This window comes from Oncorhynchus keta, chromosome 28 (assembly GCF_023373465.1).
Source record: "Oncorhynchus keta strain PuntledgeMale-10-30-2019 chromosome 28, Oket_V2, whole genome shotgun sequence".
Lineage (NCBI taxonomy): Eukaryota > Metazoa > Chordata > Actinopteri > Salmoniformes > Salmonidae > Oncorhynchus > Oncorhynchus keta.
Window position 1 is genome coordinate 41,743,515 of NC_068448.1, and position 24,550 is coordinate 41,768,064.

The window sequence follows — 24,550 nt, forward strand, 5'->3', positions numbered from 1 at the left end:
CCGATAGATTTTCGAGCTAAAGGATAGCTGATGACCACAATCCGTGGTTAGCTGAATACTAACGTTAGCCAGTAAACTGGCTAGCTTTTGGCTAGCTTTTGGTTAGCTTCTGGCTAGCTTCTGGCTAGCTTCTATTGTGGATTTCAGATTTGAGGTAAATAATATATATATTTTTAAATTGGTGAGGCAGGTTGCAGGAGAATGTTTTGAAGTTGAGTTTTTGGAAAATAAAATATATAAAAGATATGAGAAGAAAGGTGTAAATATATATATATATATATATATACGGGACACGACAAGACGAGGACAAAGGACGTCTGACTGCTATGCCATCTTGGGCTTAGCTCACAGTAAGTGTAAGTACATTATTTAGTTTCAGAGGTGAATGTATCAAACCAGTTCCGTGATAAAAGTTTTTTGTTGTTTTGCACTCTCCTCAAACAATAGCATGGCATTTTTTCACTGTAATAGCCACTGTAAATTGGACAAGGCAGTTTGATTAACAATCATTTCAGATTTCTGCCCATATAAGACATGTCTATGTCCTGGAAAGTTGCTGTTACTTACAACATCATTCTAGTCACATTACCACCCGTTTACACATCAGCCGTCCGGGTATAGGGACAGCGATCCTGTAGGGGTTTTAATATGGGAGAGTGATCTTTTCACGTGTCACATATTCAAATTCCTTTATTACATCATGTCATAGCTTGCAATAAGTATTATTTTGAGAAAATTTGCTTCTAAAGTTGTTACAAGTTACTATGATATTCCTTCTTAAATGGCTCGATAACGTTATGGAAAAAGGGTTTATTGTATACAACTCTTCTTGCTGTGTATACAACTCCTCTTGCTGTGAAAAAATAATAATAATTGGGCTAATTTCAGGGCTTTTGTGCAGGTTTTGAGTCGTCATTGGGCAATACATTTTGTGCAGAACCTGGCAACCATGAAAGGTCGTCTCGCGCGGAACAGCGCATAATCAAGCCTTCAAATCAACCCCACTACTTTGACATAACGACATAATATTCTGTTGTTAGAATAGGGTGTGTTAAACTAATTCCGCGGAAGGCGGGGTGTCTGCGGGTTTTTGGTTTTTCTTTTCAATGAAGACCTAGACAACCAGGTGAGGGGAGTAATTCACTCATTTGTGAACTTAATTCATCAATCAAATACAAGGGTCAAGTGAAAACACGCAGCGAGACACTCCGTGGAATGAGTTTGACACTTGTGCTAGGACGAGAAAGGTATTCAAACGCTTCCTCCCGGCTGTTCTTACGGTCCGTGTTATCCGGGATCCTTGGGACGTCACCACTCCATTGAATTTGAAATGTAAAATTAAGTTTAGGGTAGGAAAGTCCAAAGGATTCGGATAGCACTGACCCAGTTCCTACACATGAACCGCCCATAGGACGTAGCTAGAAAATCCCGCCTCATTGAACTCATGATTGACTAGGCTGAACAAATGACGTGCAAGGGAATTGATGGAGGAGGTGTCCTATCCCAAGTCATGGGGAGGAAGGTCTATATTGCATTCATATATATCCTATTACACTACGTTTTTAATCATGTAATTATTATGTGTATATAGTAAGTCATCTAATTCCTAATTCTATGATTGCATACTCCTCGCTCCTCTGCTCCTTATCAAAATCCCTTTGCATATGAGAAGGTCAGAGGGGAGGAACCTTTGGCTTTTCATCCAATGGCTTTTGAGAAGGAGATTTTCCAATGTTGAAGCAACGAAGCGGATACCAAAGACTGTACAGAATGTTTAGAGACTATGTGGGGAAAACGTTACCTCCAAGCCATTTTTCATTCTGTCCAGTCATAAATATTGTTCTATAGCTGTCTTCATTTCCGGGTACGTATTGATTGTTTTACGTGAAAGACAATTTATTCATTTAGTTTAAGTAACATAAAGCGTTTTAAAATCGGCACATTTGTCAATGTGAACCGGGAAACTGTTGTTATTAGCTAGCTAGGTACAGTAACGCGTTAGGCTAACTTGCTATCCGGCAGAGCACACTGAACGCAGTTGAACGACAGTTGTGGTAAATCCAGTTTGATATAGTTAGCGACACTTTGCAAGTGTAAAGTATATTTAAGTACTGTATATAGACAAAAGGAAACAACCTAGCTAGCAATAATATAGTCTCACCCTACTCTTAATGCCTTTCACCCTGGCCTGTCACTTATTCAGCCATGCCTGACCTCCTGACCCCAGCCCTCACATTCAAGAATAACAACGTTGTGCAACATATTTATTTTAGAATAGGTTGTCAAACCATGTCGATATGAGTTGTTATGGCATGATTTGGCTTCGCCATAATCAATTGTACAAATGCCAGAAATCAGATATCTCAATGTCTACATGTCCCTGTAGTGGGAGTACAGTGATGGATGACTTTTTCTGTACACTTCACTTTTTAAACCTAGCTAACTCCTAACTGTTCCATGAACATTACACAATGGTCAAGGGACCAGGAGTATGAGCTGATTGAAAACTAATCAAAGTAGGCCTAGCCCTTTCAACAACATTTGCCATACAAATTTGTCAAACAAGTGTTCACTGTATCAAATCAAATCACATTTATTGATATAGCCCTTTGTACATCAGCTGATATCTCAAAGTGCTGTACAGAAACCCAGCCTAAAACCCCTAAAACCCCAAACAGCAAGCAATGCAGGTGTAGAAGCACTGTAAGCTGGCCTAGATTCCCAAAAAGAGCACGTAGCAAAGGGCTCACAGCTATAACCATCTGGCCAAACAGTTGTCCTTTTAGGCAACATAGAGCATGAATTGTTCAGAGGAGCATACGTCTTATCTATCTAGGCTAGACAGCTGTCAAATTAGGCAAGGCGACTAAAGTAACGTTTAGCACTTGACCAGTGACACGTTCATAAGGTGACATCAGGCAGGCGTGAAGAGTGAGGGTTCTGGGGCGGCAGGTAGCCTAGTGGTTAGAGCATTGGACTAGTAACCGGAAGTTTGCCAGATCGAATCCCCGAGCTGACACGGTAAACATCTGTTGTTCTGCCCCTGAACAATGCAGTTAACCCACTGTTCATTGTAAATAAGGATGTGTTCTTAACTGACTTGAGAGGTTAAATAAAATAAAAAAGGGATAGGGGTGCCTGAAACTGCATTTAAAATAGCCTGACTGTCGCTTTTCTCCATGTATTCACTAGAGGACAGCATTGCACATGTGTTTGTTATAAAATCAATGACCTCTGTGTTCTTCAAGCCCCACTTCTCCACCAAGCACACATCCTGTGCTCACAACAACATTTCCTTTGTATAGATATAATCACTTTTCTATTCATAATCCGGTCCCTGTGGCAAGGAATGGGGGAAATGGCGAGGGCACAGTGAATGGTAATCAAAGTTACAAGCACAGAGTGTTACCATTGCTTGTAACCTCTGTGTTATGAGTGTGGCCTGGTTGGCTATTTAAAACCTACTCTAATTGACAAACTCCTGTCTGAGATCACAAACGATAACCTAGGTATAGTGAATTATTGATGATATCACAAAGCACATGATGCAAGCGGTAGGTTTCTTGGAACACACCTACATGCACACACTAACCTTCTTGGGTCTGGCATTACAAAATGCCATCCCTTTCCCCAACTTTTGTCATGTATTATGCACCCTTTCCAACCTCAATTGTAGGACCAGAAATGAACTAGCCTAGGCCTGCCTATATGTTATGGATTAGGCCTTATAGAATACTCCAAAACAATAACCATCCATAAACTAGAATATTCCACAGCTGGGACATCCCTACAACAAACGTACACACAGACCCAAAATTAGCCATTTTTATTGGTATTTTATATATTTATTTTCAAAACTTAATTTTAGCAAAAACAATATGGGCCTTTCATTTTGAGGAGGCCCACTTTGCATGTTTTTTTTAGTCTATTTGGCCTGTACTTTAAAATAATGCTTTTTGGCCTGATGATTTATTAATTATGAAAGTATTATTTTTCCACCAACATTTTTTTAAAAGCTTTTAGCAGATCATTGTCTCCCGTCATATGAAATAGTGTACATAACAGCTATACTTTTATTTTGGAACAAGCCCATATATAGCCTTTTGTATTGAATTCATTTATATTTATTACAGAATATTTGTAACCTGTTTCCTTTTATGTTAATCCATTTTTTTTAATATAATATGGATTTACCATTTAGTTATTTTTAATTCCACTAATGTTATATGGACAGATTCCCTGGTCTACATTCTAAATGGTGTGTAATTTCTTCTAGCCTTGGTTGTAGTTGTTTTGGTGAAGAACTGTGTGCCCTCTCTCGCTCGCCTGAAGACAGTTGAGGAGGAGGGAGGGGTTTAGACAAAGGCCTTCTCTACAAAAATGGAGGCTACAGCAGAGCAGCCCTGTTGTCCTTTTTTCATTTTCTACATGCTGACATTTCTAATATATTATCCATGAAAATAACACAACGTGCATCAGATGCAACCTTAGGTAACGGTATTACATTGTTATATGTGTTCTTTAGGTCACTGAAATGCAGTTAAATGTGTTATTTTGTAATTGGGGCCTAGCTTTCTCTCTTTTTTTCTCTCCCTGTCTCTCCCGCACTCAGAGCTGCTCCTGCCTGCGCTGAACAAAGATAATTACTCAGGAAATGCTTCGGCCAATCGGATGCGGCCTTACATCTCGCTTGTGAGAAAGGGGCCAGTCAGGGCCTGGCTACCATCAGACGGGCCTGATCGCCTTGCCTGAAGAGAGGAGCCTTCCCGGGCTGAGAGTGTCCTCCATGTTTTATAAGTGTTGACATAACAGTGTGTCAGGCAGCCATGCATCCACAGAGGTAAGCCCTGTCTTTATTTCAACTCTAATTACAACATTCCTTTCTCCTTCTACTCTGTTGTGTGACTGTTGTGCAAATCTAAATGTGAATACCTGAAAATCACAGATTGCTTTCCCAAAGGAGTAGGGGAGCTTTGTGGGCGGGTTAGGCCTCGCAAGGCCCCTGCTCCACAGAGAGCTGAGGTGGGGGGGTTGGATAAGGACTCACCCCTGCTCTCTCTCTCTGTGTAGCAGGGTCACGTGTGCCCAAGACATCTAGACTACCATGCAATGGGCCATGGCAAATCCTTGTTTTCCTTGGCTTTTTAGTTGTTGTTTTTTTACAATGCTAAAGAGAGTGAGAGTGTGCACTCTCTTTTCTCCCCTCTGCTGCGCCAGCCTAGTTGTGTGTCATGGCAGAGTCAGAGATGACGGGGGATGGGTTGCAGAAGAAGGGTTAGTGTGGTTGAGGGGGGGTGTTAAGTATCTTTTTTAAGCAGATTGTCTCTGTTTTTGTGATCTAGTGTGTCATGCCAGGCCAGAGGGCATGGACGTGAGGGCAACAGATGTGCCTGTTAGAGGGGGGTCTTTAGGAAGGGGCTGATGGATAACTGGACACTGGTTGCTTACAACCAGTGTTAGAGGTGTGGGGGGGGGTGGATGTAATGATTCAGTTAATGTAATGATTTTCTCTGCACATATGGTCATAATTCTTCACCAATTGATGCAGGTACAAACAGGGCAGTGAATGCCTGCCGCATGAGGCTAAATGCCTCTCCAGTCTCACCCGTATCAGAACTCACACAGGGTCCTCAGAGTTCATTCATTGTCCCAACCAAAAATGGGTTGTCTGAGGGGAATTCTTGAATTTCAGCCTGTCAATTGAACATTTATTTGATTCTTCCTCTACACATTAATAGGCTAGTTGTTTTGAAGCTCATTGGGATATAAGGGAGGCCCAAAGCCTCAAGTTTACAGGCCTGTGCTACGTTGACTCTGTAGCACTCATCCTTGTAAAGCTGTTTCCTCTGCTCTGTGCCCCTCAAACAGTGGCCATTTTGTGTGAAGCTCTGCTCTTGTCATCACAGATATAAACTACCAGAGAAGCACTTCATTTTTTTTTGCGATTGTTGATTGTGTGTATTTCGTATGCGTGTTGTTGTGTTTGTCTTCAGCTCGACTCATATTTGTCCGTATTTGCGTGCTTGTTTTCTCTTCCCCTCCTTGGCACCGCTCGGGCCTCGCTCACCTATTTATAGCTGTAGAGACAAAAACACCATTGATCTGCTGCTTCATTTAAATGCCTGGTTTGACGTTTCTGTAATACTTGGTTCAAGGGAATCGTATCTCCTTTGTAAATAGGTAAGTGAAACTGCATAGCTGGCTCTCAATTCACACAAATCTTTTTTGGTAGTACTTTATTTTACAGTACTGTTTCCACTGGTGTTTAAATTGGAAATTACTTTATGGTTCTTAGTTCAAATAATTCATCACAATTAATAATAATTGTTTCCAAATAGTGCCTAACAGTGATTCCTTGCATGAATCAGAAAGTAATTCACAGGTTCTAAATGTGTAATAAGTTACCATGCCACGGCAGATTTTAAAATGCACGGTTCACTTTGAAAAAATTATGAGCAAAAGCCTAACCTTCAGTGTCAAACCTAAATTAGGGGGGGGTTCTACATTCCTTACTGTCAACCATCTTGGTATAGCTCTACACAAAGCATGCTTCATATTACAGTCATTGACATTTAGGTGAGTTTGGAGACATGTATAAATTCATGCCGTGCTCCGTTAGTGTTATGTTAGTGGGTATGTTAGTAATCTGGTGACAGGTTATCTTTAGACGATCGTCTGGGGTTGCTGGGGGTTGCTGAGGCAACATTGCTCGTAAATTGTGATTTACTGCCTCTCAACCACAAAGAACAACTCATCCCTCTTCTAAAGCCTCTACCCGGTTCACTCAGTCACACTCAAAACAGACAACCTTTTAAACCGAGGGGAAATTACACCGTTTTAATGCAGGGGGAATCTCTGCATTGCAGCAGAAAATGTTTTTAAGGAAGAGGGAAGCCTGCACACAGGGAGCCATGTGGCATAGAACAGCCGACCAATCCTGTCCCGCCCTGCAGACCCTCCAGCCAATTACAGCAGCAGCCGAGGTTAAAGCTTGAAAATCGCTGTGAGAGCAGCAGCACAGGGAGAGCAGGGGCCTTCTGGAAAATTCCACCGCCATCTTTGTTTCATCCCCTCCAGCCCAATGTAAAAACCAGGCTGAATGATTTTCTTGCATATTCTGTGCTATATCTATCACAAGGTATGCTACCACACTTCAATTATCTCTGTTGAAGAACATGTTATTCGGTTAAGAAATTCAGACAAAATTGAATCATGTGTATAAGGAATCTTATAGTATGAAAAAGCAGGCAAAAGCCTGGCACCTATTTCTGCACGACTACCTAAAACTAGTTGTTTTATATTGTCTTGAGCGAACAGTACATTTAACCATGATGGTATTGTTTGTATCTTGTTATGTCTCTCAGAGTCAGTCTTCTCTCTGGAGGACAGGGGCTGCAGGTTGAAGAGGGTGCCAGGTTGTTTCTCTATCAACAATACTGGTTCTCAGTGGATTCAAGGACATATTACCAACTCAAAGCATACAACAAAACCACCCTGCTTTTATGGCACCACTTACAGAGCAGGCTAGCAGGTTTTGATCAGGAACCCAGACCCTCGCTCACATGAGACACCACTGTGTTGCATGAGACCAAAACAGTGTATTCTCCTCAGGGATACAGCATAGGTTTGTCAGATCTGTCTTTACTCTCATAGTGTCTTACCCCCCTCTTATTATTAAGCCTAATTATTCTTCGACGGCAGTGCGTTCAGTGAAAGCAAGACTGAAGACGGGCGGGGGGTAAAATGGATAAGAATGATCTCCAATTAGCTGGATTTATCTTCTATCTATCTCTCTCTCTCCATCTGTCCCTCATCTATGTCTCCCTCCCTCTGTACCCTGAATAAAACGTGGTTCGGCTTAACTGTGTTTTGATGTTTGGATGTTGAACTGTAATCTCCACGGATCCCCTGGTCCTCCTGTGTGTGTGTGTGTGTAGGGGGGCAGTGCCTGTGACTGGTGCCTCGGTCTGTGTGGGGGATGTGTGAGAGGGGGGAGGGGAGCCGGCTGTGGCCTCCATTTTCTGTGACGAGAGAACCCTGCTCTGCCTCTGCTCGACTGTCTCTCTGAGGAGCCAGTGGAATCTCAAGGCACAGAGTCAGTGTGTGTGTGTGTGTGTTTTTTCTTCTATCAGGCATTCCTCCTTGCGGAGGGTGGGTGTTTATCAATGTTATCCTGAATTTTGCTCATCTGGAATATTCCCAGATCCTGAAGATTTTTCTGCTATCTGTTCTGGCATGTTTCTGGAATACTGCTCCTGGTCTGAAATGCCCTCTGGAAGAACATAGGATGACCAGTTGAGAGAGAGAAACTATCTGCCTAGTCAGAAGCTACAGGATCAGGTGGTTATTATGTCACGCTGGCTGCCCGGTGAGCCTATTTGTGAGTGAATAAAAGAGTGTAAACCTTGGTTCACTGCTGGGCTGCATGCTAACAGTACTCTGTCATCCCACAGTGCTCTCGCTGCTAGCACACGTAGCACAGAGAGTTGGCTAACATTAGCTCTCTTTCATGTGGGCCTCGTTTTGTTTGTTCGCTCTCTGTGTCCAGAACAGCAAGGCCCCGGAGGGGGTTATCTGTCAGCAGCGTGTCTAAACAAGAAAAGGTTCATATGCTGGATTATTTGTAATTTTCTTCCTTTTTGTGTCTACTTCATCTTCTTTCATTATCCAAATGACATTAGGGATTATTTTATGCTACAGTCGTTTTGATAGTGGTGATTTAACCTGGTGATCATTGATTAAGACTTTTCCTCCGTTGGGTTTATGAATGATCAATGTCATGGACTTGGTTTGACGAGCAGGACATCAAGGTTTACATTGTGTTAATGGAGGGTGGCACTATTGGTTTAGTAGATTTAGTTAATGGCCCCTTTTACAGTGGTAGTCATGTTTAGGCTCATCAATGGTTGCCCTCAGCTCTGGGGCATTGTGCTGCCTCCTTTTTCTACTCAGTCCTTTTTTTCCTTTCAGATCAATGACTGTGATGGATGTGGATTCCTAAGAATAGATAAACTCTAATCTCATTCAAAACTTTCCCACGTGGCCACTTCTTGAACCTTGTCCAAAGGCTGTTTTTCTATCTAGCCAGTGCTGGATATTTGCCTGTTAGGCTACCTGTACCTAGACGTTCTTTGCCCACTGCCCCATCCACCTCCACCAGGAGCCACCAGGGCTAAGAGCCTGAACTGGTTCAGCGTGTGTCCTGTGGTGGGTCCATTCCCGAGGAGGATTTTCTTTAAGAGGGCGATGAATGGGACGACATCCTTGGAACGAGGCCCTCAGTGGCACTGACAAAGGAGGGGCTGAACTCTCAAAGAACTCCATTCATTACCGTGGACCCCCCTTTCTTCTCCTCCTCTTTCTTCCTGAGAGGAAATGAGATGAGAGCGGAACCAGAGACACAGAAAGCTACAGGCTTTGATTTGGGCGTTTCTTTGAATGAAAGAAGCTCTATTTTTTTTAAATATGTTTTTATATATTGATATGATTTGCTGTGGAAATCTGATTTATTGTTTGGGCTGTTCAGAACACGATATTTGGGCTAGTTAACAGACCAATGTAACAGGTAAAAACCTGTAGTTAGCTAATAAGACCAAGGTTGACTCCGTAAAGCTTACTAAAGTGATCTGGTGCAGTGGGTTTCTAGGAATAGGCTAAACAGCCTTTAGGGACACCTGTTGTTAGAGCTGGGGTTTGAGTGGCTACCAAGAAGCACCTTCACTTTACACTCTCTCATCCATGACTGTCTGAGGCAATTTTCTGTGATTCACCGTCCATTTTGAAGGTACAAATCCTTGCGTGGCATAGCCTATGCAAATTGTTTGTGTTTTCGGGAATCATTGTTTTCAAGGCATTCCGCTTTTGATTGAACTTGCACTGTACAGAAAGAGCGTCTTGGAATGTAGGTAGGTGGGCAAAGTGAGATGCAAACAAACTCATCAATTCATGGCCCTCATCAGGACTGAAGCCCATGTCTCTCCGTTGTCTCCTGGAGGACAGGAGCACACAGCCTACTCTCTGTTTGGTTGGCCTTGTTTGTTGCGCTGAAGCACAAGTTGTCGCCCAGCTGAATCAAGAGGACTTGTTGCCATGGAGATCCTCTCCAGTGGCACCCCATGGAACACAAACACCTAAGTTTATCTGACTGTGTTGACCAATGATTATAGACACTCATAGGATGTCTTCTGTGATGATCATGAAGGCCGTGGTTCTGAGGTCCAAGTAAGTTTTGTGACCCGTCGGTTGCACCTTAGATTTGGTGGCCTAACACTGTTAACCTATTGCTGTTTCTCATTAAAGCAGGCATGAGGAAACCGCAGTGGAAACCTGCTGGAACTCTGGTGACTTTGTCCTCTGGGGGTCCTGCCTTAGGTGGTGTTCCACTTGTTTACTGTGTGGCAGGATTCCGTTCGTGAACACCGTTTGTGACTGACTCTCCCTTTTCTTTTTGTCTCTGTGCCCTCGCTCTGTGCAGTCTGGCTGAGGAGGAGGTAAAGACCGAGTCCGAGGGGGTAGAGGGGATGGATGCGTCCGTGCGATCCAAAGGTAAGAACAAGGCCTTTGCGTACAAATGTTACTGTGTTTTGAGAAGACCGCTTATTCTCGTATTCTTCTTTTAGTATTGATCTTACATTTAAACATGTTTGTTGTGGATCTTTGAGCTACACTGAGCAACCATTCTGCCATTGAGTTAATATCAGATCACTGTAATGGAGCAACACTGCCTCAGGGATTGAGTGTGAACACTTGTCACAGGCCCTCGACCACACTTCCCTTGAAATGTGGTTGGCGTAGCAAGGATGATAAGATGTTAACTTATCATATGAAATTCGTTGCCAGATTGGGAAACCAAGCAGTAAGGTTTGGTGGCCAAAATCTCTTATCTGATCGGTATCCCTGGGCAAGCACTACTGTATTTTGTCTCTCAGTGATGGGGTTCTGCTAACAAAAGAAAGGTCTAGGCTTTACACTGCCTTTGACCTTCACAATGACTCTTATCCCCGTCGGAGGAAAGATTAGTTGAGTAGTACTGAAGACGATGGAGCCGGTCATTGTTGTGTAGACTGGCCTGTGACTGGGAGTGTCTCTGCCTCTCTAGTCTTTCATGCCAGGCGTCTAGTCTCTCCTTCTAAGCCTCATATTCATGAGTTGCCCCTCCGTCACTCGTTCGCGTCGTTGCCATTGCTATCAACATTCTACAGATGCTGCAGCCATATTAATGAGCAAAAGTTCTAAATTACACATATAGGGGCTTGAGAATACGATGACATTGCTAAAGTAGGCACATATTTAGTAGGAATCAACTTTGCCATCATCATGTTGTCAATTTACTTTAGACAGATGGCAATGTTGTCCTTAGCAAGCAAAGTTTGTCAAATGAACGAGCAATGCTAACGTTAGCTAGATAAAATCTGTGTCTCCCTTCAATCTTAGCTAGCTAGCTAACGTTATACTGCATCTAAAGTCAATCTGGCTACCTCAAAATAACGACAAAAGGTTTTCCAACTAATTATTTGCCACCTTTAGACACAGTAATGCACTTTAGACCAAATCTTCATCGGTGCCCAATGAGGACGCATTGAATAGAATGCTCAGTTTGGCAGCAGTCCTAAAACGAACAATCAAAACAATATCGTGACGCAACGTGGAACCCATTAATAAGCTGCTACTCTTGTTCCGTATTTTATGTATGGTGACCTGGTTTTCCCTCTACTTCGGCCACTAGTGTCTGACCCTGGGTCAGCAGAGCGGGCGCTGGTGGCTCAGAAGAGGAAGGTGTCCAGCCCCACCCACTCCTCCAATGGCCACTCCCCCTCAGACACCTCCCCCAGCCCCCTGAAGAAGAAGAAGAAACCTGGAGCCATCCATAGCAACAACAAAGACCAGGTGTGTGTGTGTGTGTGTGTGTGTGTGTGTGTGTGTGTGTGTGTGTGTGCGTGTGCGTGTGAGGGCTGGGCGATATATTTTTATGAGCGTTTTATGTCTGCTTGCTGTCTTTTTGGTCTCGTCTCATTTGGTCCTTCTGTGCTGTACACCTTCCCATTTACACCAGAAATCTGTATATAATAACGAGATGCTCATGTCTCTGCCCTAACAATGGGAGTCGTTGTCCCAAAGGTAGGAAGGCAGGCGACAAGTTAGGTTCAAAATAAGCGCATAGAAACGCATTGGGCTTATTTTGGACAGATTTCGACAAGCCTCTCGCTTTGCCTCTTTCTCCCAAGCTCCTCCCCTACCACCCACAACAACAAAGGTGAGAGATCACTTCTTCCACTCTGACAAACGGTTTCAACTCGCTATTTGTATTTTTTATTGAACCTTTACTTAACTTGGCAAGTCAGTTAACAACAAAATCTTAGTTACAATGACGGCCTACCCCGGCCAAACCCTAACCCGGTCGACGCTGGGCCAATTGTGCCCCGCCCTATGGGACTCCCAATCACAGCTGGTTGTGATACAGCCTAGAATCGAACCAGGGTCTGTAGTGACGCTTCTAGCACTGAGATGCAGTGCCTTAGACCGCTGCGCCACTCTCGAGCGCTTTGGTCCAACAGAATCGGTTATATGGACACCGAAACACATCAAGACATTATTTTACTCTAATGGAGGAGAAGTTAACCTTTCGAACCATACACTGTTTGTTTCAACTCCTCACATTTCGAGCAGTCAGACACTACTAAAACGGATGTACCACTGAACATTCATTCTGGAAAATGAATGCTCAGTTTGTCGCGCACGCATTATGGTACCACATATCGCTAGCAACATTTTAGTCAAATAAAGATTGTTATACTAGCCATTTAGCCATTTAGTCTGTTTTTATAAATGTGCAATAAGGAATTGGCATCTTGTTCTCATTCTGAGAAATAAGGTAGGGCCACTCATGCTGTTCAAACAGTTTGAGACGGACAGAAGCTTGGGTTCATAACAATTCAAATGTTTTGTCTTTTTAGCTGAATTCAGAGCTTGTGAAATTATACCTTGATCCAAGTTGGCTAAACTTGAAATATAACTATTTGCTGCCTACTCACTAGCACGTGGGCTTGTACTTGAGAGTTTGTTCATGAGACCGGTGTTAATTTTCTACAATGCCTGCTACATTATTAGTGAATGTGCATTATGCATGGTTCTGATTTTCAATTTGAAACAAAAATGGCGTTTTTCTAGACAGACCTGAAAGCCAGATCAGTGATTTATTAACAATTTTAATACAATTAAAACTGGGTCTTATGGTTGTGGAAGGAATATATTCAGCCGTGGTATAATTTCACAAGCTCTGAATTCAATAGATTATTGATGGCTGTTTTGCAGTGAATTTGACCATTTTAAAATTGTACAACAAAGCTTATTTTGAGAAAACATTAAAATGAAATCTAGATGTATATTTTGTGAATCGCCCATAAGTTAGAAAACATTTAGATGAGTTTTAGGTGTTATCGCACAGCCCTAGCGTCTGTGCACAACATATTATGCCCCCAGGTTTAAATGAAAGCCACTGCTGTATGTTCTAACAATGCATTAGTTCATATCAAAAACATACATGATTGTGTATCATGTATTGATGATTAAATGTTAAAATAATTGCTGTGATGATTGGTAATCACAACAGTTTATAGAGTGTAATAACTTAATTACTTTTCTAAACCTAAACAGCCTTTTTGGAAAGGATAGATATTAATGCATATTATTGTATGCTTGCCAGATATTTTATATTTTTGCACATTTATTCCCATTTGTTGTGAATGCTTTGTTTTACATTCATGACACAATTAAACCCCAAGCCAAAACCTTTGAATTCAGTTCCGCTGACAGATGGAAAAAGTTGCATGTTCTGAACAGTGACATAGATATTTGCTGACTAGTATTGTCTTGTTCACTGATTGGCTGATGTGGGTTAATGAAGTGTCAATCATGATATCCAACACAAGACTGATTATTGGTCCACCTGGTAAAGTCAATCAAATTGCACTTAGTCTGTGATGACATAAACAGATGACAGAAACACAAACTTCTGTTATAGATAAAGAACAATGACATGACTATCTTATAGATAGACCTGCATTGATATTGACGAGACCAACCAAAACGGTCTTGTGTTTTGGTGCCTGCTTGCTTATTATCCTGCCTTACTTGCCACTGTGTATTTCTCTCTGTGTTCTGTTGCACTGCACCTTTTGTGTTTGTTTTCTGCGTGTGTTTTGAAACCCGCCCCCTGTTTCTCTTGCCGCATTTCAGTCAGAGCTAAGACATGGTCCCTTTTACTATGTGAAGCAGCCATCACTCACCACAGACCCTGTTGATGTTGTACCGCAGGACGGCAGGAATGACTTCTACTGCTGGCTGTGCCACCGCGAGGGCCAGGTGCTCTGCTGTGAGCTCTGCCCGAGGGTGTACCATGCCAAGTGCCTCAAACTGCCAGCAGAGCCCGAGGGCGACTGGTTCTGTCCAGAGTGTGAGGTACTCGCTTGTGTGTGTGCCGTGGGTGTGTAGGTGTACATACGTGCGCATGTTGTGTGGGCGTGTTCCGGGTACATTTTTCCCTTTACCACTAGCTTAATATCCGCTTGCTCTTTTGGTGTCAGGTGATGGGGTTGGAGGCAGGCTTGGTTCAATTTCAATTCTTAATTTCAAGTAAATAATGTAAAAATCCTTATACCCATACTTCCGGGGTCAGTTCCCTATAATCATTTGACTGGGCCTGACGATGATATCATCAAATTCGTGAAAACGCAGTCATTTTAAGATGTGTATAAAATAATATTTGTGCTACGTGTTGCGCTACGTGTTTCCCCATTGAAAACCATTCAAAAAGCCTACAAAAGTTCAACAACTCCAAGGCTTCTTCCTGGAAAATGACACGTCACTTTCATAGTATATTATTCTATAATAAGGATAATACACATGGCATATTTTAAGTCTCGAATTTAAATGGAATCGAGCCCAAGCCTGTTTGGAGGGCAAACATAAAGTGGGCAGGATCTATATCTTCCCTCTCTAGATGGATTTCGCTGCTATGAGGACTAGTACTTCTGTCTCCTATAAATCATAACACAGATGCAGAGTTAATAGCCAGCCCAGCAGACTGCTGTGAGTGGTTGTGGGTTAGCCCAGTATCCCTTTTGGTTTTTTACTAGCTACTGTTTGTCACTTTGCCCTGACTTTTTAAAATGTTTCTAGAAAATCACAGTAGCAGAGTGCATAGAGACACAGAGCAAAGCCATGACCATGCTAACGATAGATCAGCTCTCATACCTGCTGAAGTTTGCCCTCCAGAAGATGAAACAGCCAGGGGTAAGTTCAAAACACGTTTTTAAATCACAGTTTATTTGTCACATTCTTTGTGAACAACCGGCGTAGACTAACAGTGAAATGCTTACTTTACGTGTCCTTTTCCATCAATGCAGAGTTAAAGATACATTTTTTTTGGTTGTTGAAATAGTGACACAAGGAATAAGTAGACAGTGAATAACGAATAACAATAGCTAGTAAAAAATAACATGGCTATATACAGGGACTACCAGTACCGAGTTGTTCATTGACATTGATAGTTCTTTTGACATATTCCAGGTGCCCACTGTGAGCCAGAGAGGGCTTTAGGTTGAATGGTGTGTTTATGAGAACTGATGCCTGTGACTGTTTCCTCTCTGGGCAGACTGAGCCCTTCTGGAAGCCTGTGTCTCTGGAGCAGCACCCTGACTATGCCGAGTACATATTCCATGCTATGGACCTCGCAACACTGGAGAAGGTACCCTTACATTCCCATTTGTCATTTCGCAGGCGCTTTTATCTAGAGCGACTACATGCCATAAGTGAATTCAACTGAAGTCGAAATGGTGTTTTCTAATAATGTACATTTTTCTCTGCTATATTTGTAGAATATGAAAAAGAAAATGTATGGCTGCACGGAAGCCTTCTTGGCTGACATGAAATGGATATTGCACAACTGCATCATCTACAATGGTGGTAGGTCACAAACACCTGCTTAATTAACACAGTTTCCTTTCTGTACTGATACTTGTTTTGGAGAAAGCCAAGTTGTTTTTCTGTCTTTCGGTATTGTTGCAGGTAATCACAAACTAACAGCAACAGCAAAGGTCGTTGTGAAGATCTGTGAACATGAAGTGAGTCATTTTTACACGATGACTGAAATGCCAGCCTGGGTTGTGTTTTGTTTTCTCCCTTCCATGTGTAAAATGGCCATTTCAGTGATGTGGAAACTGCTGTCTGTTTCAGATGAACGAAATCGAGGTCTGTCCAGAGTGCTACCTGTCCTCGTGCCAAAAGCGGGACAACTGGTTTTGCGAGCCATGTGTAAGACAAACGTTTCCTCACCTTCTTTTGCAATGAACATTTTTAATAGATTTAAATGTAACTTTTTGTCCTTCCACATACTATGTGACTTTGGGTCACAATTAGGTTTGTCCCGAAGACAAATGTAGACTAGCCTAAATGTCATATTTCAAATCTCAAAAAACACTCTTTAGAGCACAGGAATGTCTTTGCGAATCTTATTCCACTGTCTGTTTTTCTGCTGTCTTATCGGACCTTTCCCCTGGTGTGCCTCCCCTCTTAGGGTCATACCCACCCCTTGGTGTGGGCCAAGCTGAAGGGCTTCCCCTTCTGGCCAGCCAAAGCACTGCGGGAGAAAGACGGACAGGTGGACGCACGCTTCTTCGGACAGCATGACAGGTGAGCCTTGCCGTTGGATGAAAGTAGAGGATGGGAAGGGACTTTTCATTGTTTTTTACTTGGACTCCTCTGAAGTGAGTCATGGTTCTATACTTATCCTACTCCTTAACAAGTCTTTCTGTTTTTTTTTTTTTATCTCGTAGGGCGTGGGTTCCCATCAACAACTGCTACCTCATGTCCAAGGAGATTCCTTTCTCTGTGAAGAAGACCAAGAGCATCTTCAACAGCGCCATGCAGGAGATGGAGGTCTACGTGGAGAACATCCGCAAGAAGTTTGGTGTGTTTAACTACGCCCCCTTCCGCACCCCCTTCACGCCCAACAACCAGCTCCAGATGCTGCTGGATCCAGCCAACCCCGGGGCAGGGGCCGTGAAGATGGAGAAACCCGACAAGATGCGCTTCAACTTCGACATGACCGCGTCTCCCAAGATGCTCCTGGGCAAGAGCTCTCTGTCGAGCGGGATGGGGCGGAGGATCTCTCTGACAGACATGCCTCGCTCTCCCATGAGCACCAACTCCTCTGTACACACGGGGTCTGACGTGGAGCAGGATGGGATGGAGAGAGGGCCCAGGAACCCCCCATTCCACTACAGTGCTGGGGAGGAGTCTATGGACTACACCGGTAATTAACATGCTCCTGACTCTAACACGTCATACGACTAACTAACACAGGGGTATTATCTACAGAATAGTCACAGTCAAAACATGTGTGGCGGTTAAAGTGTTGTGTTCTGGCCACAGCGTCCCCTGCGTCAGTGAAGATGGGCCATGCAGGCAGCTTGACGGGCAGCCCCAAGCCATTCTCCCCTGGTCTGGTGCCCAAGCAGGAGAGGGCCCCTGGCACAGGCAGCATCCTCAACCTCAACCTGGGTGTGTCCCATCTAACCTCTCCTCCTCCTCCTGTAGCACCTTGTCTTGTGCTGTGTGTTCGGTTAGGGGTTATGTTTCGGTTGTGTGTTGAGTTCGAGTGTCATTTGCCACAGATCGTGTGAAGGCTGAGATGGACCTGAAGGAGCTCAGTGAGGCAGTACAGCAGCAGCAGCAACAACAACAACAACAACAGGGGTCATCACTCCTCACCACCACCCCCAAGAGACCAATCAGGAGCCTGGACAAGACCATCGAGAGCTGCAAGGCCCAACTAGGTACACTCACAAACCATTCATGAATTGTGTCTCAAGGCCTATAAATGATACGCTCATGACATATGATACATATACAGTACCAGTTAAAAGTTTGGACACAACTACTCATTCAAGGCTTTTTCTTTATTTTGACTATTTATTACATTGTAGAATAATAGTGAAGACATCAAAACTATAAAATAACATATGAAATCATGTAGCAACCAAAAAAAGTGTTAATCAAAATATATTTTATATTTGAGATTCTTCAAAATAGCTACCCTTTGCCTTGATGACAGCTTTGCACACTCTTGGCATTTTCTCAACCAGCTTCAACTGGAATGCCTTGCCAACAGTCTTTAAAGAGTTCCCACATATGCTGAGCAATTGTTGGCTTCTTTTCCTTAACTTTGCAGTCCAACTCATCCCAAACTATCTCAATTGGGTTGAGGTTGGGTGATTGTGGAGGCCAGGTCATCTGCACTCCATTACTCTCCTTCTTGGTCAAATAGCCCTTACACAACCTGGAGGTGTGTTGGGTCATTGTCCTGTTGAAAACAGGCTTCAGAATGCTATGGTAGCCATGCTGGTTAAGTGTGCCTTGAAAACTAAATCAATCACAGGCAGTGTCACCAGCAAAGCACATCACACCACCTCCTCCATGCTTCATGGTGAGAACCACACATGCATAGATCATCCATTCAACTACTCTGCTTCTCACAAAGACATGGCGGTTGGAACCAAAAATCACAGATTTGGGCTCATCAGACCAAAGGACAGATTTCCACCAGTCTAATGTCCATTGCTCGTGTTTCTTGGCCCAATCAAGTCTTTTTTTCTTCTTATTGGTGTCCTTTTAATAGGGGTTTCTTTGCAGAAATTCGACCATGAAGGCCTGACTCATGCAGTCTCCTCTGAACAGTTTTTGAGATGTCTGTTAGGTGAATTCTGTGAAGCATTTATTTGGGCTCCAATTTCTGAGGCTGGTAACTCTAATGAACTTATCCTCTGCAGCATAGGTAACTCTGGGTTTTCCTTTCCCGTGGCTGTCCTCATGAGAGCCAGTTTGGTTTTTGATGGTTTTTGTGACTGCACTTGAAGAAACTTTCAATGTTCTTGAAATGTTTTAAGGATTGACTGACCTTCATGTCTTAAAGTAATGATGGACTGTCATTTCTCTTTGCTATTAGATCTGTTCTTGCCATAATATGTACTTGGTCTTTTACCAAATAGGGCTATCTTCTGTATACCACCCCAACCTTGTCACATCACAACTGATTGGCTCAAACGCAATAAGAAGCAGAGAAATTCCAGAAATGAACTTTTAACAAGGCACAACTGTTAATTGAAATGTATTCCAGGTGACTACCTCATTAAGCTAGTTGAGAGAATGCCAAGAGTGTGCAAAGCTGTCATCAAGGGAAAGGGTGGCTACTTTGAAGAATCTAAAATATGAAATATATTTATAAATATAATTTATTCAATACTCATTTGATTCCATATGTGTTATTTCATAGGTTTGATGTCTTCACTATTATTCTACAATGTAAAAATAAAGAAAAACACTATGTATTGTTTTTTGTCCTTGTGCAGGCATTGATGGGATCTCTGAGGACGTGTATAAGGGTGTGGAACACAGTGACTCAGAGGATTCCGAAAAGTCTGACTCCAGCGACAGCGAGTACCTTAGCGATGAGGAGCACAGACAGAAGAGCGCCGCCCATGACGACAAGGACAAAGCAGAGAGGGAGTCAAGGAAGAGGCCCAAGGCAAGCACACAGGGAGAGGACAAGGAGGCAGTCACAGAGACCAGGGATAAAAAAAACTCTGAAGCCCTGCTCAAAGACAGACAGGGCATCAATGGCCCAGAGAGAGACTCCCAGGAGAAGCCCAGGACGCCCCAGACTCAGCCCCCCACAGACATGCCCAAGGCCCCAGAGGAGGGGAGGGCAGGCGCACCCCGGACCCTTGCTGGCCCAGACCAGGACTCCGACTCAGAGAGGGAGCTGGTTATTGACCTGGGGGATGAGCAGGGGGGTCGCGACCGTAAGGCCAGGAGGGAGCCAGGGGCTGTAGTCGCCAAGGCCACGAAGGAGCCCCTTGGCACCAAGCTGGAAGGTGAGGGTTCAGTTATTGTCTTGTTTCATTTGATTTGTGCACCCTAGTTGCTTTGTATCAGACAGTTGTAAGAGACTGAGGCCTAAAGGCTCAGCAGAAAGGAGGAAAACGCGTGATTGTTCTGTTATTTAATCAGTGTAATTTCTTCTCTGACCAGGCAAATTCCCTGCCTCGGTGGCACCCTCTCCAGCCTCTGCCACTTTGTCCAACCTCAAAGACCCCAGTCAGCCACTCGTCAACCCTCCACTCAACCTGTCCTCCAGCACAGGCTCTGGTCAGCCCAACACGGCCCTCAGCACCACCCACTCTCCAGCCCCCACCTCCGCCCCCACCCTCTCCTCCGCCGCGGTCGCCTTGGCAGTGAAGAAACAGCGCCCTCTGCTGCCCAAAGAGACGGCTCAGGCAGTGCAGCGTACGGTGGTGTGGAACCCGGCCAACAAGTTCCAGACGTCGTCCCAGAAGTGGCACATGCAGAAGGTGCAGCGGCAGCAGCAGCAGGAGGAGCAGCCGTCTACGCCAACACAAACACAGCCTCCTGTTCCGGTCCAGGCGCCGACGCAGACCCAGGCACAGACACGCAGCCCACAGCAGCTCCAGTCACAGCAGCAGTTGCCGGGATCTTCCAGTATGCGCTACCAGACCAGACAAGCAGCAAAAGGTACATCGAGACTCACAACTCCCCAAATTCTATACACACATTCATATCATCTTAGTTAATATGAGCTATTGAATGTTTCTTTTCATTCCTTTCCCCTCTTCTGTGTTTTGCAGCCGTACAACAGAAAGATGGTCCCCAGACCTCCACCTCATCAGTCACCTTGGTCACCTCTGGTGCCTCCTCCTCCTCCTCCTCTTACCTGGCAGGAGACTTTCAGATCCCCACAGCCTCAGCAGATGTGGCAGCTGACATAGCAAAGTACACCAACAAAGTGAGTCAGCAAGATGCTATATGCCTGCCTCACACAGAATGAATATACTTTACAGGGGAAAGTTTATAGATTCACAGATGATATGTGTGTTTTATTGATCTGGAAATGTACCTGTCTGATATCAGTCTGTGAGTTGTAATAATCTCACCGGAACTTTTCAGATGATGGAAACGATTAAAGGAACAATGACAGAAATCTACAACGACCTTTCCAAAAGCACTTCAGGAAACACAATCGCAGAGGTGAGGGCTACGGTGAACAGACTTTTGGTTGAGTCCATAAAATAGGTAAACCTCTCTCCCCCCTGTCTCACTGCTTTGTGACAACTGTTGAATATTTTTGCACAGATCCGGCGGCTGAGGATAGAGATTGAGAAACTTCAGTGGCTACATCAGCAAGAGCTTTCAGAGATGAAGCACAATCTTGGTTTGTTCCACTTGTTCCTTAAAAATATGCACCTCTTTTAGGTTGGTATCATTATTTATATATATATATATATATATATGTTTGCCGATAGACTGGTTGGTTGTTTAGCAACAAAAGCGTTGTGTACGCAACTATGGGGCAAAACAGACAAGGTTGGGGCATCCCGAGTGATGCAGCGGTCTAAGGCGCAGAATCGCAGTGCTTGAGGCGTCACTACAGACCTGGGTTCGATCCCAGGCTGTGTCACAGCTGGCCATGACCGGGAGACCAATTAAGTGGCCATAATTGGCCCAGCGTCGTCCGGGTTAGGGGAGGGTTTGGCCAGATGGGATTTCCTTGCTCTAGCGATTCCTCGTGGCGGGCCGGTACTGTACATTGTTAGTTGTTGGTTGGTTAGCTGGCTAGTAAATTTGAGCCATATTAGCATTGACATGAAGTCAGTCAAAGCACCTCAAAACAAGACATGGTATCAACAACAAGATAAAACTAGCTGAAAGCCACCTACGATTCCCCACATGGCAGGTTCTTGTCATTGTTGCTCTTAATCTGATCGTACAGAATCAAAACGCACTTCAGCCAACCAGTCTCTGTAAGCCAATTCGTGTGTGTATGAGATGGACTTCATATCTGTGTTTTCTGACATCTTAATAATGCAAGTGTGTGCATTATAGCTGTATGTATAATATACTCATTAAATTCCTGTGCTGTCGTCATAAAACATGCATCGTATACATTTCAATGCATGTTACATTCATATTAATAATTCATTCTTTTCAATATAATGTGAATTATATTAGTACGTCTTCTAAACGTCTTTGTGTGTCGTGTAGAACTGACTATGGCGGAGATGAGGCAGAGTCTGGAGCAGGAGAGGGAGCGTCTGGTGGCGGAGGTGAAGAAGCAGATGGAGGTGGAGAAACAGCAGGCGGTGGATGACACCAAGAAAAAGCAGTGGTGTGCCAACTGCAGGAAGGAGGCCATATTCTACTGCTGCTGGAACACCAGCTACTGTGACTACCCCTGCCAGCAAGCCCACTGGCCAGAACACATGAAGTCCTGCACACAGTCAGGTATACATACACAATCAACGTAATTTGCACGAATGCATAGAAGGAAGTGCCTGTGCACTAAAACTTCAGGCACCAACATGCCATACACATTACACACTCTCTTTAGCTCTCTCTCTGTATTTTATTTTACCATCTGAACGTATGTTTCATGTCTGCCTCCCTCTGTTCCGACAGCAACAGCTTCTCAGCAGGAACCAGAGGCGGAGTCTACTTCTGACCCTTCAGCCAAACCACCAGGTCACTCCTCCAGTGCCCAGGCCCCTTCTGGTACAGGATCTGCTGCCACAGACAAAGGCCCCTCTCCTACCTGCTGTGTAGACAAGAGCAAGGACAGTGCCAGTGCTACTGTGCCCTAACCACTACACTGCACACACACACACACACACATTTTATACTCTACAATCCTGCAGTCTGTAAAATGTATGTATCTGTTGCAAAGAGACAGATCCAATAAACCAAGCCTTTTTGCGACCAACTAATCTGGGAATGTCCAGAGAATCTCCGTATGAAAGACCACAGAGGTATCAAAACCAACAGACACCCTCACCTTCTCCTAGCCAGGCTTAGGGCTTTAAAACACCAAGAACACTCCTTGCATAAAGGCCTGCACCTCTGTGATTCAGCTGACTCATCCCCTGTCCCTTGTTTTGTTCAACGTCTGCCTCGTGATCCGATGTTTTAAGCCATCCTTCATCCTCCTCAAAGTCTATGTGCTAGACTGGAGGATTCACTTACCTTGTCCTTGTGACTAGTTCATCTGGATATCAAACTTCAGTCTGTATACATTTTCACTCTTTCCTCTTTTCATCCTATTTGTATATCCCTCTTACCATCTATCCTAACGCTAGTTATCTACAGGAAAGTACATCAAAAGATCAGACATCAATGTTTTGTGTGTTCTTACAACAATCTTAAACTTGAAACCTGTGATGCTGCTCTTTAAAATATACCACAAGTCTTTATAGTTATTTGCCACCAGAAGTGAAACCGAGCACGTTACTGTGCCAGCCCTGTTTGGGACACCCAAACAATCTAAAATGTAAATTATTCTACATTGTCAATGCGGTTTAAAAGTTTCATCATTTTGTAAGGAGTTGACAAGGGTGTATTTGAAAATCCATGAACAGTATACACAGACATTTCATTCAAAGGGATAGCATTAAGTTGGTAATCACCCCCTGTGTTACCTTATTGTTTCATACTCATTATATATCGTAGTTCCTCAGTGTATACATAGATTTTAATAAACTGTGATGTATAAAAACTATAAAGGTTAAAACTGTACAAAGTTTTTGTAATAAGACACATGGACAATATTTATAGTGCTCTGACAAGCATATGAGATTTTTTTTTTAAATACTGTTTGTGAATGAAAATCACTTTCCAAATGTTTTGAAATGGCTCAGCTCTGGAAATCGTTTTTATTTAAATGCATTGTAAGACTTTATATGAATGTCACCTGTTCAGATTCTGTCAGAACTATTTGTCTCATCAACCTTCGATGGTTTGGTTATTCGTTAGCAATGTAAGCCTACTCCAGAATTACTTTCGACCATGATAGTGTTTTTGGAGGGTAAAGGAAACAGCAAAAGTGACTGACTGTATATTATTCTGAGCATGTTTATTTACCCCTTTGTTTGTCATATATTATCTTGTTTACATATTGTACATATAGTAAATGGATTGTTAATGTCTTTAAGAAAATAATTAAACAGGTCTGACCAATGTTTTTTAAAAGTATTTTATTGGCATAAGTGGGCTTTGTTGCCACCTGGTGGACTACTGGGAACTGGTTTGGCTAAGTAGACATGACAAGCTTTGGTTTAATGTAGTAAATGTAGTAACTTGTTGGTGTGCTCAAATTCAAAGTACGGGATTGTGGCATTTAAGGGCAAATGGAAGGAGAATTAGGACTTCTTGGTACTGTTTGAGCAGAGAAGACGGATTTAGCTATACTCTTGAGCCTCTTGCAAAAAGTGTTTGTCACAAGTTGCATCTGCTCTCCAGGTAGGGTTTATATAGAAGTATCACTGAAATATGTGAGAATAAAAACATTTTACCTCTCACACTTGCGCCATCAATTGACCTCGCGAGCACCGTGCGTCATATATCCAGTGTAAATCAAACCTCTCGCGACAGTTTTATTTCAACCGCAAGAGCGAGAACAAAACACGGTGGAGGAGAAGACAAAATG

At 43.4% G+C, this 24,550-nt stretch overlaps 1 protein-coding gene across 6 annotated transcripts; it reads left to right on the forward strand.

Annotated features, from left to right (window-relative positions):
- Positions 1 to 1,727: 1,727 nt before the first annotated feature.
- Positions 1,728 to 24,085, forward strand: LOC118361378 (protein kinase C-binding protein 1-like). Of its 6 annotated transcripts, none has more exons than XM_035741260.2 (21): positions 1,728 to 1,864; positions 4,613 to 4,840; positions 10,475 to 10,545; positions 11,726 to 11,886; positions 14,236 to 14,457; positions 15,178 to 15,291; positions 15,653 to 15,745; positions 15,876 to 15,963; positions 16,066 to 16,121; positions 16,234 to 16,311; positions 16,574 to 16,689; positions 16,833 to 17,311; positions 17,431 to 17,559; positions 17,673 to 17,834; positions 19,407 to 19,931; positions 20,089 to 20,589; positions 20,703 to 20,860; positions 21,022 to 21,102; positions 21,208 to 21,286; positions 22,117 to 22,356; positions 22,531 to 24,085. In XM_035741260.2, the coding sequence occupies exons 2-21, from the start codon at positions 4,827 to 4,829 to the stop codon at positions 22,710 to 22,712; spliced, it is 3,549 nt and encodes a 1,182-aa protein (XP_035597153.1). In that variant the 5' UTR covers positions 1,728 to 1,864; positions 4,613 to 4,826; the 3' UTR covers positions 22,713 to 24,085. The 6 variants fall into 6 exon arrangements, with proteins under 6 accessions (XP_035597153.1, XP_035597154.1, XP_052339055.1 ...); XM_035741261.2 differs by lacking the exon at positions 1,728 to 1,864 and adding an exon at positions 4,365 to 4,491; XM_052483095.1 differs by lacking the exon at positions 1,728 to 1,864 and adding an exon at positions 4,365 to 4,491 and having other exon boundaries at positions 14,314 to 14,457.
- Positions 24,086 to 24,550: the final 465 nt, after the last annotated feature.

What these genes read in the sequence shown, in the direction of transcription:
- LOC118361378 (XM_052483093.1), top strand. Translation starts at nt 10,190, where the DNA reads ATGATCATGAAGGCCGTGGTTCTGAGGTCCAA. An exon ending in GCCGTGGTTCTGAGGTCCAA is followed by an intron (nt 10,222 to 10,474) that starts GTAAGTTTTGTG and finishes CGCTCTGTGCAG; the next exon opens with TCTGGCTGAGGAGGAGGTAA. An exon ending in GAGCTGCAAGGCCCAACTAG is followed by an intron (nt 17,835 to 19,406) that starts GTACACTCACAA and finishes GTCCTTGTGCAG; the next exon opens with GCATTGATGGGATCTCTGAG.